Below are 14,741 nucleotides of genomic sequence, written 5' to 3'. Positions count from 1 at the left end.
TTAATAAGAGAAGCAGCGTGGCTCAGTGGAAAGAGCAAAGGCTTGGGAGTCAGGGGTCATGGGTTCAAATCCCGGCTCCGCCACTTGTCAGCTGTGTGACTTCGGGCAAGTCACTTCACCTTCCTGGGCCTCAGTTACCCCATCTGTAAAACGAGGATTAAGACTGTGAGCCTCACGTGGGACAACCTGATCGCCTTGTATCCTCCCCAGCGCTTAGAACGGTGCTCTGCGCATAGTAAGCGCTTAACGAATGCCACCGTTATTATTATCATTATTTGCTGGGCGCAGTACTAATGCGGACGAGGGAACCGAGGCCCAGAGAGATTCAGCCCTTGATAGTAGACGATCGTTATTATTATTATTATTGTGTAGCCCACTGGGGACTTTTGAAAATAAAAGCCAGGGGCCGGACCAGACGAAATCCCGGTCGCTATTTATAGCCGCCGCTCAGTGAGACGGCTCCGGGATTCTTCCGAGATGTCTATCGCTACACGCCACTGACATACGATCCCCCGGACCGACCGCACGTTGCTGTGGAAAAGGAATGGCCCTTAAATCCGAACCGGGAGGGACGGAGGAAGCCGGCTGCCCAAGTGCCCGCTCCCGAAATCCAATCCGCAACGCCTCCCCGGGGGCTGTGCTCGGAAGAGAGGGTACCTGATCCCTCGTGCCCTGGCCTCGTCCCAACGACAACCTCCGGGGTGGTGAGAAGCAGCGTGACTTCGGGGAGAGAGCCCGGGCCTGGGAGTCAGGAGGACCTGGGTCATTCATTCTTTCGATCAATCGTATTTACTGAGCGCTTCCCGAGTGCAGAGCACTGGACTGAGCGCTTGGAATGGACAGTTGGGCGACAGATAGAGGCCATCCCTGCCCGACGACGGGCTCGCCGTCTAAAAGGGGGAGACGGACGGCAAAACAAGACGAGTAGTCAGGCGTCAATACCGTCAAGATAAATAGAATCATAGATATATGCACATCATTAATAAAATAGAGCGATAAATGATATATACAAATCGGCACCGGTGCTGTGCGGAGGGAAAGGGGGTGGAGCGGAGGGAGTCGGGGCGATGGGGAGGGGAGGAGGGCTGGAGGGAAAGGGAGGGCTCGGTCCGGGAAGGCCTCCCGGAGGAGGTGAGCGCTCAGTAGGGCTTGGAAGGGGGGCAGAGAGTTAGTTGGGTGGAGGTGAGGAGGGAGGGCGTCCAGGACAGAGGGAGGACGTGGGCCGGGGGTCGACGGCGGGACGGGTGAGAACGAGGCACCGTGAGGAGGTGAGCGGCAGAGGAGCGGAGTGTACGGGTTCTAATCCCGGCTTCGCCCCCTGTCTGCTGTGGGACCGTGGGCGGGTCGCTTCGCTTCTCTGGGCCTCAGTTCCCTCATCTGGAAAATGGGGATGGAGACCGGCAGCCCCATGTGGGAGGGGGACCGTGTCCCACTTGATTAATTTAGAGAAGCAGCGTGGCTCGGCGGCAAGAGCCCGGGCTTGGGAGTCGGAGGGCCTGGGTTCTGATCCCGGTTCCGCCGCTTGTCAGCTGTGTGACTTTGGGCGAGCCGCTTCACTTCTCTGGGCCTTAGTTCCCTCATCTGGAAAACGGGGATGAAGACTGGGAGCCCCACGTGGGACGACCTGATTACCTTGTGTCTCCCCCGGTGCTTAGAACAGTGCTTGGCACATAGTAAGCGCTTAACATATACCATCATCATTATTATTATTATTATCGACATCAGTGCTTATAACGGTGCTCAGCACTGAGCCTGTTGTTGGATAGGGATTGTCTCCATCCATTTGCTGAATTGTACTTTCCAAGCGCTTAGTACAGTTCTCTGCCCACAGTAAGCGCTCAATAAATACAGTTGAATGAATGAATGAGTTGAATGATGAATGAATGAATAGGAAGCGCTTAACAAATACCACAATTGCTATTATTTTAATAATAATAATAATGTTGGTATTTGTTAAGCACTTACTAGGTGCAGAGCACTGTTCTAAGCGCTGGGGGAGATACAGGGTCATCAGGTTGTCCCACGTGAGGCTCACGGTCTTCATCCCCATTTGACAGATGAGGTCACTGAGGCCCAGAGAAGTGAAGTGACTCGCCCACAGTCACACAGCTGACAAGCGGCGGAGCCGGGTTTCGAACCCATGACCTCTGACTCCCAAGCCCGCGCTCTTTCCACTGAGCCACGCTGCTTCTCTAATGCGTTCAGAGGACAGGGTAGCCGATGTCTTAGGCTCCAACCCCAATCTCGGCAGCCGCCGACCCGGTGGGATGGTCACACAGCGCTCTGCGCACAGTGAGCGCTCAATAAATACAATTGACTGCTGTCACGGAGAGAAGCAGTGTGGCCTGGTGGCTAGAGTCAGGGCCCGGGAGTCGTCAGAAGGACCTGGGTTCTAATCCCGGCTCTACCACTTGTCTGCTGGGTGACTTCGGGCAGGTCACTTTGTTTCTCTGGGCCTGTTTCCTCGTCTGAAAAGTGGGAATTCATTCAATAGTATTTATTGAGCGCTTCCTCTGTGCAGAGCACTGGACTAAGCGCTTGGAATGGACAAATCGGTAACAGATTCAGTCCCCGCCCTTTGACGGGCTTACGGTCTACTCCCTCCACCTTAGACAGGGAGCTCCATGTGCGACAGAGACTGTATCCCCCGTAATCAAGGGTCCAACATGACGAGAAGCGGCGCGGCCTAATGGCTAGAGCCCGGGCCTGGGAGTCAGAAGGACCCGGGTTCTAATCCCATCTCCGCCACCTTTCTGCTGTGGGACCCGGGGCAAGTCCCGTCCCTTCTCTGTGCTTCAGTTCCCTCATCTGGAAAATGGGAATTAAGACTGCGAGCCCCGTGTGGGACAGGGACTGTACCCAACCTGACTAGCTTGTATCTACCCCAGCGCTTAGTACGGAGCCTGGCACATAGTAAGCGCTTAACCAATACTATAAAAAACTCCTTTCCTTCGATCGGCATAAGCTGGAGGGCAAATAGAGGAAGAGGCAGTCAGACATTTGTATCGAATGAGCACTTTTTGTGGGCAGAGCACTTTACTAAGCACTCGGGAGAGTCCAGAAGAGACACATTTCCTGCCCACACTGAGTTTCCGGTGTAGAGTCAGTCAGCCGGTGGTATTTATTGAGTGCTTACTGTGCGCAGAACGCTTGGGAGAGCGCAATAAAGCAGTATACAGACACATTCCCTGCCCACAATGAGGGGCAGGGGGTGGCTAGACGTTAATATAAATATTGCTATTATTAGGTAGAAAACTGGCGGGGGCTGGAGAAAGGGGGGCATTGAACTGCGTTCAGAGTTGGGAGATAAAAGGGTATTTGTTAATCATTTACTACGTGGCAGACACTGTACTAAGCGCTGGGGTGGATCTCAGTGCTTGGCGCCTAGTAAATGCTTAAGAAATACCGTAATTATTATTATTATTATCCAAGCAAATCAGATTGGACACAGTCCCCGTCCCACCTGGGGCCCACCGTCTCAATCCCCGTTTTCCAGATGAGAGAACTGAGGCCCGGGGAAGTGAATCGACTTGCCCGGGGTCACACCGCACAGCCGGGATTAGAACCCGTGACCTTCTGCCTCCCGGGCCCGGCCTCTAGTCACTACTCCCTGCCGCCGGGGCCGGGGATCCGCCAAGGAGGGCGGGAGGACTCGGTGGAGCGGGGAGAAGGGTGGGCACCGCCAACGTCATCATCCCTCTCCTCAAGACTGTAAGCTCGTTGAGGGCAGGGAACGCGTCTCTTTATGGTTCGGTCGACGGCTCCCAAGTGCTCAGTACAGTGCTCTGCGCCCGGGGAGCGCTCAATAAATGAGGGAATTGAATCGAACCGTCTTTGCCTTCCTCCTCGTCCTCTCCCTCCCGCGGACCGGTGGCGATGCCCCGGCCTCCGGCCGCAGGACCACATTCCGGTGCCCTACCAGCCGGACTCCAGCAGCAACCCCTCGTCCACGACTTCGTCCACGCCCTCGTCGCCGGCGCCCCCGCTGCCCCCAAGCGCCACTCCCCCGTCGCCTCTGCACCCCTCTCCGCAGTGCCCGAGGCAGCAGAAGAACTTCAACATGCCAGGTACCCGCTCGCGACTCCCCGGGGGCCTGGGAGAGGGATAAAAATGAAAAGATTGTGGTATCTGTTAAACGCTTACTCTGGGCCAAGCACTGTTCTAAGCCCTGGGGTGGATACAAGGTCATCGGGTTGTCCCGTGTGGAGCTCGCGGTCTTTTAATCCCCATTTTACAGGTGGGGGAACTGAGGCGCGGAGAATTTAAGCGGTTTGCCCCAGGTCGCACAGCGGACAAGGGGCGGAGTGGGATTAGAACCCACGTCCCAAGCCCGGGGTCTTTCCCCTAAGCGGGGGGCTTGAGAACGGGCCCGGCGTCAGCCCGCCGAGCCGGGTGGAGGGACGGAGCCTCGGGCTTCTCCCCTGAGAGACTCGGGGTCGTTCATTCATTCACTCGTATTTGTTGAGCGCTTTACCGCGTGCCCAGCCCCGTACTCGGCGCTTGGGAGAGGAATAATGATGACGATGGTACTTGGCAAGCGCTTGCTGTGGGCCAAGCCCCGTTCTGAGCGCTGGGGTAGATACGTAGCCGTCGGGTTGGACACGGACCCCGTCCCCCGTGGGGCTCACGGTCTTCATCCCCATTTTCCAGACGAGGGAACTGAGGCCCAGAGAAGTGACTTGCCTAAGGTCACGCAGCGGACAAGTGGTGGGGCCGGGATAAGAACCCGGGTCCTCTTGCCCGTAGGCCACGATGCTTGCCGACGCTCACTCCGTGCCAAGCGCTATTCTAAGCGCCGGGGTGGATCCAAGCAGATGGGGTCGGACGCAGTCCCTGTCCCCCGTGGGACTCACGGTCTCCATCCCCATTTTACAGACGAGGTCAGTGAGGCCCAGAGAAGTGAGGTGACTTACCCAAGGTCACACAGGAGGCGTGCGGCGGAGCCGGGATTGGAAACCGGGTCCCTCTGACTCCCGGGCCCGGGCTGTAGCCACTAAGCCACGCTGCTGCTCAGTACAGTACAACAATGTAATAGACACATTCCCTCTCCACAACAAGCAGCGTGGCTCAGTGGAAAAGAGCCTGGGCTTCGGAGTCAGAGGTCATGAGTTCGACTCCCGGCTCTGCCACTCGTCAGCTGTGTGACTGTGGGCGAGTCACTTCGCTTCCTCTGGGCCTCAGTTCCCTCATCTGTAAAATGGGGATTAACCGTGAGCCTCACGTGGGACAACCTGATTCCCCTGTATCTCCCCCAGCGCTTAGAACGGTGCTCGGCACATAGTAAGCGCTTAACAAATACCAACATTATTATTATTATTATTATTATTAACAAGCTTACGGTCCAAAGTTCCAAAGTCCCGGGGGTCTTCCAGGCGGACCCTCCTGCCTGGATGGGTGGTCTTGTGGCCCGCCGCTGCTCTGCCCGGCCGAATCTAGCTCCCTGTAGACTGGAAGCTCAGGGGAAACAGTGTGGCCTCGTGGAGAGACCCCGGGCCTGGGAGTCAGAAGGTCATGGGTTCTAATCCCGGCTCTGCCACTTAGTAACAATGATAATAATAATAATGTCGGTATTTGTTAAGCGCTTACTTTGTGCAGAGCACTGTTCTGAGCGCAGGGGGAGATACAGGATAATCAGGTTGTCCCACGTGAGGCTCACGGTTAATCCCCATTTTACAGATGGCGTAACCGAGGCGCAGAGAAGTCAAGCGACTTGCCCACAGTCACACAGCTGCCAAGTGGCAAAGCCGGGATTCGAACCCACGACCTCCGACTCCCAATCCCGTGCCCTTTCCACTGAGCCACGCTGTTTCTCTAAGTTTCTCTAAGTGCTTAAGTGTAGTAAGTGCTTAATAAACACCACAGTTATCATTACCGTTATTGTTAATAAAGGGGAGAGAGAACGGCTCTTTGATCCCCATTTTTCAGATGAGGAAACCGAAGCACTGAGAAGTGAATCGACTTGCCCAAGGTCTCACAGCTAGGTCGTTCTCTAGACTGTGAGCTCGTCCTCCACACCGTCAGCTCGTTGTGGGCAGGGAACGTGTCTGTTTATTGTTCTGTTGTCCTCTCCCAAGTGCGTTAGACCAGTGCCGCGAAGCGGCGTGGCTCAATGGAAAGAGCTCGGGCTCGGGAGTCCGAGGCCGTGGGTTCGAATCCCAGCCCTGCCACTTGTCGGCTGTGTGACCTCGGACAGGTCTGTTAACTTCTCTGTTCCTCAGGGACCTCATCTGGAAAATGGGGATGAAGGCTGAGCCCCACGTGGGACAACCTGATGACCTTGTATCTCTCCCAGTGCTTAGAACAGTGCTCGGCACCCAGTGATGATAATAATGATAATGATGTTGGTATTTGTTAAGCGCTTACTATGTGCCGAGCACTGTTCTAAGCGCTGGGGGGGGATACAAGCTGATCAGGATGTCCCACATGGGGCTCACGGTTTTCATCCCCGTTTTCCAGATGAGGTCCCTGAGGCCCGGAGAAGTGAAGTGACTTGCCCAAGGTCACACAGCTGGCAAGCGGCGGAGCCGGGATTAGAACCCACAATCTCTGACTCCCAAGCCCGGGCTCTTGCCACTGAGCCACGCCGCTTCTCTAGTAAGCGCTTACCGAATGCCAACGTTATGATTACAGTAAGCGCTCAATAAATTCGATCGAATGAATGAATGGAGTGGCAGGCAGGATTAGAACCCAGGTCTCCCAACTCCGAGACCAGGGCTCTTTCCATTAGGCCGCTCCTCGTCGCGTACTTCCCAGCATATGGGGCGGCATCCTGCCCACAGTAAGGGCTCAAAAAATACCACCGATGGGGCGATCGACTGATGAATCGCTAGCCGTGCTATCGGACCGGCCCGTGATCAAGCGAGCGGGCGGGCGGGAAGGGAGTGCGCTTGTGTGTTTGCGTGTGCCTGTGTGTGTCTCTCTGGGCGCGTATGTGTGCACACAGGGGGATACGTTGAAGCTGGAAACCGGATACTTTAAAACGACGATTTCTCCCCGAACCCGGGGCCTTTTATTTCAAGCGCGAATCTCGAGTTTTCGGCGGCGGAACAGATGCCAGAGTGTGAATCACAGGCTGACTCATCCCAGTTTCTTCCAGTGAGTTAATTAGACGAATTGCCTGGTATTTACTCAGAGAGAACTCCAGTACTCCTGTCTCCAAGGTAGCCCTTCTCAGTTCTCCTGGCAGCTCCAAAGAAAAAAACCCCAACCCAACAACGATTAAAAAAAAAAAATATCGCGAACCAGATGCACGTCCAGCTAAACTTGGAATTTGCTTGTGAGGCTCATCCTCCCGCCTGTCGTCCGGCCTGGAAACCTAGCGCCAAATAATAATGATAGTATTCGTTAAGAGCTTTCTGTGGGCTAAGCACTGTACTAAGCAACGGGGGTAGTTACGAGGTCACAGAGGAGCAGCGTGGCTCAGTGGCAAGAGCCCGGGCTTGGGAGTCAGAGGTCATGGGTTCGAATCCCGGCCCTTCCGCTCGTTAGCTGCGTGACTGTGGGCGAGTCACTTCACTTCTCTGTGCCTCCGTGACCTCATCTGGAAGATGGGGATTAACCGTGAGCCTCCCGTGGGACGACCTGATTATCCTGTATCTCCCCCAGCGCTTAGAACAGTGCTCTGCACATAGTAAGCGCTTAACAAATTCCAACAGTATTATTATTATTATTATTAAAATGGGGATTCGATACCTGTTCTCCTTCCCCCTTTAATCGGTCGATTAATGGTATTTCTTCATTTATTCATTCAACCGTATTTATTGAGCGCTTACTGGGTGCAGAGCACTGTTCTTCTTCTAATTATCGGGTCCCCCGTGGGGCTCACACTGTAAGTAGGAGGGGGAACAGGTATCGAATCCCCATTTTGCGGCTGGGGATGCTGAGGCCCAAGTGACTCGTCCAACGTCGCACAGCGGACAACGGACGCCCGGGCCCGTGCTCTATCCACCGGGCCACGCTGCTGCTTCGGATTGAAGTCCCGTCGTTATCTCTGGGTCTCCCCTCTGATTGCTCCCCTCAATCCATCAGTGGTATTTATTGAGCGCTTGGTGCAGAGCACTGTACTAAGCACCTGGGAGAGTTACTGTACAAGAGAATTGGTAGAGACAGTGCCCACAAGGCGCTTACAGTTCAGACGAGGAGACGGACATTAAAATCAACGACTGGTAGGGGAACTCGAACCGAAAAAAAGGGCGTCGAGGCAAGTTTTTTGAGTTCCCCTTCAGCTGTAGAATCTTCAGGCGGGGGGGTCCTTCCCTGACTAAGCCCCCCTTTTCTCCCGCTTCCTTCCGCGCCCCCCGACTCGCTCCCTGTCTTCGTTCCCCCTCCCAGCCCCCCAAACCGTAGCCGTGATTTGACGTATTTCTATTAACGTCTGTCTTCCCCTCTAGACCGTAAGCTCGTTGTGGGCGGGGAAGTTGTCTGTTTACTGTTCTCTCGTAATAATAATAATAATGTTGGTATTTGTTAAGCGCTTACTATGTGCAGAGCACTGTTCTAAGCGCTGGGGTAGATACAGGGTAATCAGGTTGGCCCACTCTCCCAAGCGCTTAGTACTGCGCTCTGCACCCAGTAAGTGCTCAATAAGTAAGAATGAATGAATGAATGAATGAATGAATGAATGAATGAAGCGGGGTGGCCAACCTGTGGAATTGTTTTCCCCAGGAAATGGGGCAGGTCAAAAACATCAATAAGTTTTGGAAAGATAATAATAATAATGGTGGTATCTGTTAAGCGCTTACTATGTGCAGAGCACTGTTCTAAGCGCTGGGGTAGACACGGGGGAATCAGGTTGTTCCACGCGGGGCTCACTGTCTTCATCCCCATTTTCCAGGTGAGGTAACTGAGGCACAGAGAAGTGACTTACCCACAGTCATACAGCTGACAAGTGGCAGATCCGGGATTCGAACCCATGACCTCTGACTCCCAAGCCCGGGCTCTTTCCACTGAGCCACGCTGCTTCTCTAATTTGGAGCCATTCAAGGATGAGAGGACATTGATGGATTTCTAGAGAGAGTTGGATAGGTAGAGTGAAAAACTAGTCCGCCCGAACATACCCATTCATTCATTTATGAAGAAGCATTTATGAGAAGCGGCGTGGCTCAGTGGAAAGAGCACGGGCTTTGGAGTCAGAGGCCATGGGTTCGAATCCCAGCTCGGCCACTTGTCAGCTGGGTGACCGTGGGCGAGTCACTTAACTTCTCTGGGCCTCAGTTCCCTCATCTGTAAAATGGGGATTAAGACTGTGAGCCCCACGTGGGACGACCTGATACCCCTGTATCTACCCCGGCGCTTAGAACAGTGCTCGGCACATAGTGAGCGCTTAACAAATACCAACATTATTATTATTTTTATTATTTATTCAGTCGTATTTATCGAGCGCTTACTGTGTGCAGAGCGCTGTACTAAGCGCTTGGGAGAGGTCAAGAGAACAATAAAAAGACACATTTCCTGCCCACAACGAGATTACGGTCTAGAGGGGGAGACAGGCATGGATACAAATAAATGAGCGATATGGACGTAAGTGGTGTGGGGCTGGGAAGGCGGATGAAGAAAGGGAGCGAGGCAGGGGGACGCAGAAGGGAGGGGGAGATGAGGAAAGGAGGGCTTAATCTGGGAAGGCCTCTTGGAGGAGATGGGCCTTCGGTAAGGCTTTGACGAGGGGGAGGGACGTCTGTCGGATACATGAAGGACGTTCCAGGCCAGAGGCGGGATGTGAGCGAGGGGTCGGCGGCGAGATAAGGAGATGGCGGGACAGGGAGAAGGTCGGCATTGGAGGAGCGGGGCGTGCGGGCGGAGTCGGAGTAGGAGCGGAGCGAGGTGGGGTCGGAGGGGGCGAGGGCCCGGACGCCTTTAAAGCCGACGGTGAGGAGTTTCGGTTTGATGCGGAGGTGGATGGGCGACCGCTGGAGGTTCTCGAGGAGCGGGGAGACATGTCCTGAACGTTTTGGCCGCGAAATGATCCGGGCCGCAGAGTGAAATAAGGACTGGAGCGGGGAGAGACGGGAGGCCGGGAGGTCAGCAAGGAGGCTGATGCGGTAATCCGGACGGGAGAGGATAGGTGACTCTGTTAACGTCCAGAAGGGCCCAGTCTTGCTGCCAGTTTTGGAGAGAGACCCCCGAGTCGGATTGTACTTTCCAAGCGCTTAGTAGAGTGCTCTGCACACAGTAAGTGCTCAATAAATACGACTGAATGAGCGAACGAACGTTTCGTTCGTCCGGATTGATTAGTCTGACCTCTGCCTTTCTTATATCATCACTCAATCGATCATTTGTATTTATTGAACACTTACTGCGTGAAGAGCGCCGTACTAAGCGCTAAGCAGCCTGCGATCAGATCATCCCTCTCCGGCAGTCGGTCAGTCGTATTTATCGGGCGCCTACTGTGTGCAGAGCACTGTACTAAGTGCTTGGGAGAGGACAACTCGACACAGTTACAGACGCGTTACCTGCCCACGGCGAGCTTACAGTCTTATGCAGTTGAGTCGTTTCCGACCCAGAGCGACCCCCACGGACACATCTCCCCCGGGACGCCCCGCTCTCCGTCTGCCATCGTTCCGGTAGTAAATCCGGAGCGTTTTCCTGGGAAAAATCCGGATGTCGTTTACCGTTGCCTCCTGCGCGGTAAACTCGAGTCTCCTCCCTCGATTCTCTCCCGTGCCGCTGTTCCCCAGCGCGGGTGAGTTTTGACGTGTAGCAGACGGCCTGCCCCTCGCTAGCCACTGGCCCAGCTAGGAACGGCATGGACGGGCCCCTCCTCGACTCTCCCTCCCGTAGCCGAGACCGGTAGAGGACTGGAAACTCTCCGGGTGCCACCCTGAGGGGCTAGAGGGATCTAGTCGTCTCTAAATTACAGATATTTTAGCAAGTGCTTTATCGTTATCATCTCCAGGAGGCCGTCCCCGACTAAATTCTTGTTTCCTCTTCTCTCTCTCACTTCTGCGTCCCTCCCGCTCTTGGATTGCCAGCCTTTATTCACCCCTCTCTCAGCCCCACAGCACTTACGTCCTTATCACAAATTTATTTACGTACGTTAATGTCTGTCTCCCCCTCTAGACTGTAAGCTTCTTGTGGGCAGGGAATGTCTACCAACTCTGGAATATTGTCCTCTCCCAAGGGCTCAGTCGAGCGCTCCCGCATACGGGAAGCGCTCGATCAATACGACTGATCGATTGATGAACTGATCTCATGTCCTTAAGGAATCCAGAGCCTGATTACTCTAAATCTGGCTGGGGAATAAACATTATTTTCACCAACTGGACTAGTTTTTGTCACAAAGGGGTCGGAATGTCTGACTCACCGAGTACTAAAAAGGTTTCAACTTTGTGCTTCTCTCTCCGTTCCAAGCATCCTATTACTACAAGTACAAGCAGCAGTTCATCTTCCCAGGTAAGTTGTTTCCTCTTTGATAACAAGCCCCTTCCCGAGCAATCTCGGCACAAAGTAATTTCCTCTGGATGACGGTATGTGCTTTCAAACGGAATTTCCCCTTAGCCGCTTTAAAAATCCATTTTCCAAGTCAGCGCCTTCTACGAGTAGACCAGGGAGCCCAGAGAAGAGTGGGCTGAGAAAGGAAAAAAAGATGAAAAAAGGAATTCTGATCGGCTCACCCGGTGGAACGGACGGTTATGATTTTCCATCCCAATGAGCTAGTCATCTTAGGAAGGGGTGGGAGGTGGTTGTTACCCCAGGGCATAATAATAATAATAATAATAATAATAATAATGGTATTTGTCAAGCACTTGCTATGTGCCGGGCACTGTACTAAGCACTGGGTGGATCCAAGCAAAACGGGTTGGACACAGTCCCAAATCCCACTTTTCCAGATGAGGGAACTGAGGCCCAGAGAATAATAATGTTGGTATTTGTTAAGCGCTTACTATGTGCGGAGCACTGTTCTAAGCGCTGGAGTAGATACGGGGTCATCAGGATGTCCCGCGGGAGGCTGACAGTCTTAATCCCCATTTTACAGATGAGGTGACTGAAGCACAGAGAAGTTAAGTGACTTGCCTACAGTCACTCAGCTGACAAGTGGCAGAGCCGGGATTAGAACCCATGACCTTTTGACTCCCAGGCCCGGGCTCTAGCCACTAATTTGAATGTCTGTCTCCCCCGGCTAGACAATAAACTCTTTACGGGCAGAAACTGTGCGTATTAACTCTATTGTATTGAACTCTCACCAAGTGCTCAATAAATACTAGTGATTGACTGATACAAGATAATGGGTGTTGTCAGAGGTATGTATTGAGCTCTTATTGCGTGCAGAGCACTGTACTAAGCGCTTGGGAGAGCAGAAACAGAGAAAAGGTACTATCTATATGCTCTTCCTATCTCAGTTCCTCCTCCTCCTCCCCATTTCTCCCTGTTGCTTAGCATGATGATAATAATTGTGGTATTTGTTAAGCGCTTACTACGGGCCAGGCACTGTACTAAGCGCTGGGGTAGATGTAAGCGAATCAGGTTGGACACAGTCCCCGTCCCCCGTGGGCCTCACCGTCTTAATCCCCATTTTCCAGATGAGGGAACTGAGGCCCACAGAAGGGAAGCGACTTGCCCAAGATCGCAGAGCAGACGAGCGGCGGAGCCGGGATTAGAACCCAGATCCTTCTGACTCCCAGGCCCAGCCCCATCCATTAGGCCGCACCGCCCGTGCCCGAGACGTCCGTGAGCTACGTCATCGTAGGAAGGGGAGAGAGGCGGCCGTTGCTCCGTCGACGGTATTTGTCGAGCGCTAACTGTGTGCAGAGCGCTGTCCTAAGCGCTCGGGGAGTAGAAACAGAGACAAGGGATCATCCCCCTGCTTCTCCCATCTCGGTTCGTCCGTCTCCCAGCCGCCTGCCGGGCCACTCGCCCTCCCCGTTGCTCCCCGTTGACTTGTTTCTATTTCCGGGTCTCTTTTTCCAGACATCGTACCTGTACCTGAGACCCCAAACCGAGCCCCCCAAGTGATCCTCCACCCCGTGAATTCAAATCCAATGTAAGTGGGACTCGCTCTCTTTCTTCTTTCTCGTTTAACGGTATTTATTATGTGCTCCCCTAGGCGTCTAACACTGACCTAAACGCTGAGGTAGATCCAAGATCCTCAGGCCGGACACAGTCCCCGTCCCACGCGGGGCTCCCAGGGGGAAGGAGGATTTAATCTCCATTTTACAGATGAGGGAACGGAAGCCCGGAGGCACATTCCCGGGCCCAGGAGGGCGTTCAGACCGTGAGCCCGTCATCGGGCAGGGATCGTCTCTATCTGTTGCCCAATTGTCCATTCCAAGAGCTTAGTACAGTGCTCTGCACATAGTAAGCGCTCAATAAATACTATTGAATAATAATAATGATAATGTTGGTATTTGTTAAGCGTTTACTATGTGCTGAGCACTGTTCTAAGCGCTGGGGGAGATACTGGGTCGTCAGGTTGTCCCACGTGGGGCTCACACTTTGAATCCCCATTTTCCGGATGAGGTTACTGAGGCACTGAGAAGTGAAGTGACTTGCCCAAAGTCATCCAGCTGACAAGTGGCAGGGCCGGGATTCAAACCCATGACCTTCTGACTCCCAGGCCCGTCTCAAGGCAGTATACCATGAAGTAATAGTGTTTATGAAGCGCTTAATGTGTGCAGAGCACTGTACTGAGCGTGGGGAGAGAAAACAGAAGGGGGATTTCGAAACGGCTCCTTCGAAACCTGGGGATGCCCCATCCGAAGGAGGAGCCATTTGGGGCCGGAGTTCGGCTCCTCCTCGCGTCTGTTCCGGACGGGAGATCGATTCGGCAGGCCGGGCTGGAGGGGCCCGGCTGGTTACCCGGCGTCGGTAAGGGCGAGTGACCCGTGGATCCGACGGGACCGTGGATTCCGAGAGGGAGGACGGGGAGGGAGGGAGGAAGGAAGGGTGATTTCATCAGTTCTGCCGCCGTGGGTGGGTGGGTGGGGAGGGACGGACGGGGAAATGGATCGCCAAGCGGAGGATGAGGAAAGGTGAAGAAATTGGCCTTAGTTTTTTTCCAATCTGGGGATGTCGGCCGTTTATACCCAAAACCAATAGGCACAAATCATCATCATAATAATAATAATGTTGGTATTTGCTAAGCGCTTACTTTGTGCAGAGCACTGTTCTAAGGGACAACCTGATTCCCCCACGAACAGTGCTCGGCACATAGTAAGCGCTTAACAAATACCAACATTATTATTATTATTAAGCGCTGGGGTAGACACGGGGGAATCAGGTTGTCCCACGTGGGGCTCACGGTCTTCATCTCCATTTTACAGATGAGGTCACCGAGGCCCAGAGAAGTGAAGTGACTCGCCCACAGTCACACAGCTGACGAGTGGCGGAGCTGGGATTCGATCTCATGACCTCTGACCCCAAAGCCCCTGCTCTTTCCACTGAGCCACGCTGCTTCTCTATCATCCGTGTGACCTCTACATGCACATATGTATGAAGCGTATGTGCATGTAGAGGTCACACGGATGATTATTCATTCATTCGATCGTATTTATTGAGCGCTTACTATGGGCGGAGCACTGTACTAAGCGCTTGGAATGGACAATTCGGCAACGGATAGAGACGATCCCTGCCCAGTGACGGGCATTATCCGTGTTACTTCCTCATGTTGAAGCAGCGTGGCTCAGTGGAAAGAGGACAGGCTTGGGAGTCAGAGGTCATGGGTTCGAATCCATGGCCTGCCGCTTGTCAGCTGTGTGACCGTGGGCGAGTCACTTAACTTCCCAGTGCCTCAGTTCCCTCATCTGGAA

General features: G+C 53.7%; 1 protein-coding gene across 1 annotated transcript in view; it reads left to right on the top strand.

Annotated features, from left to right (window-relative positions):
* KSR2 (kinase suppressor of ras 2) overlaps positions 1-14,741 on the top strand; it is a 294,653-nt gene that overhangs the window by 195,153 nt on the left and 84,759 nt on the right. Inside the window, exons 11-13 of the mRNA XM_039911188.1 lie at positions 3,899-4,067; positions 11,347-11,388; positions 12,904-12,976. Coding sequence (XP_039767122.1) covers positions 3,899-4,067; positions 11,347-11,388; positions 12,904-12,976 — 284 coding nt within the window. The remainder of the gene's footprint in view (positions 1-3,898; positions 4,068-11,346; positions 11,389-12,903; positions 12,977-14,741) is intronic.

Source organism: Ornithorhynchus anatinus, chromosome 2 (assembly GCF_004115215.2).
Source record: "Ornithorhynchus anatinus isolate Pmale09 chromosome 2, mOrnAna1.pri.v4, whole genome shotgun sequence".
In the NCBI taxonomy this organism is placed as follows: domain Eukaryota; kingdom Metazoa; phylum Chordata; class Mammalia; order Monotremata; family Ornithorhynchidae; genus Ornithorhynchus; species Ornithorhynchus anatinus.
This window is presented reverse-complemented; position numbering and strand designations above follow the sequence as displayed.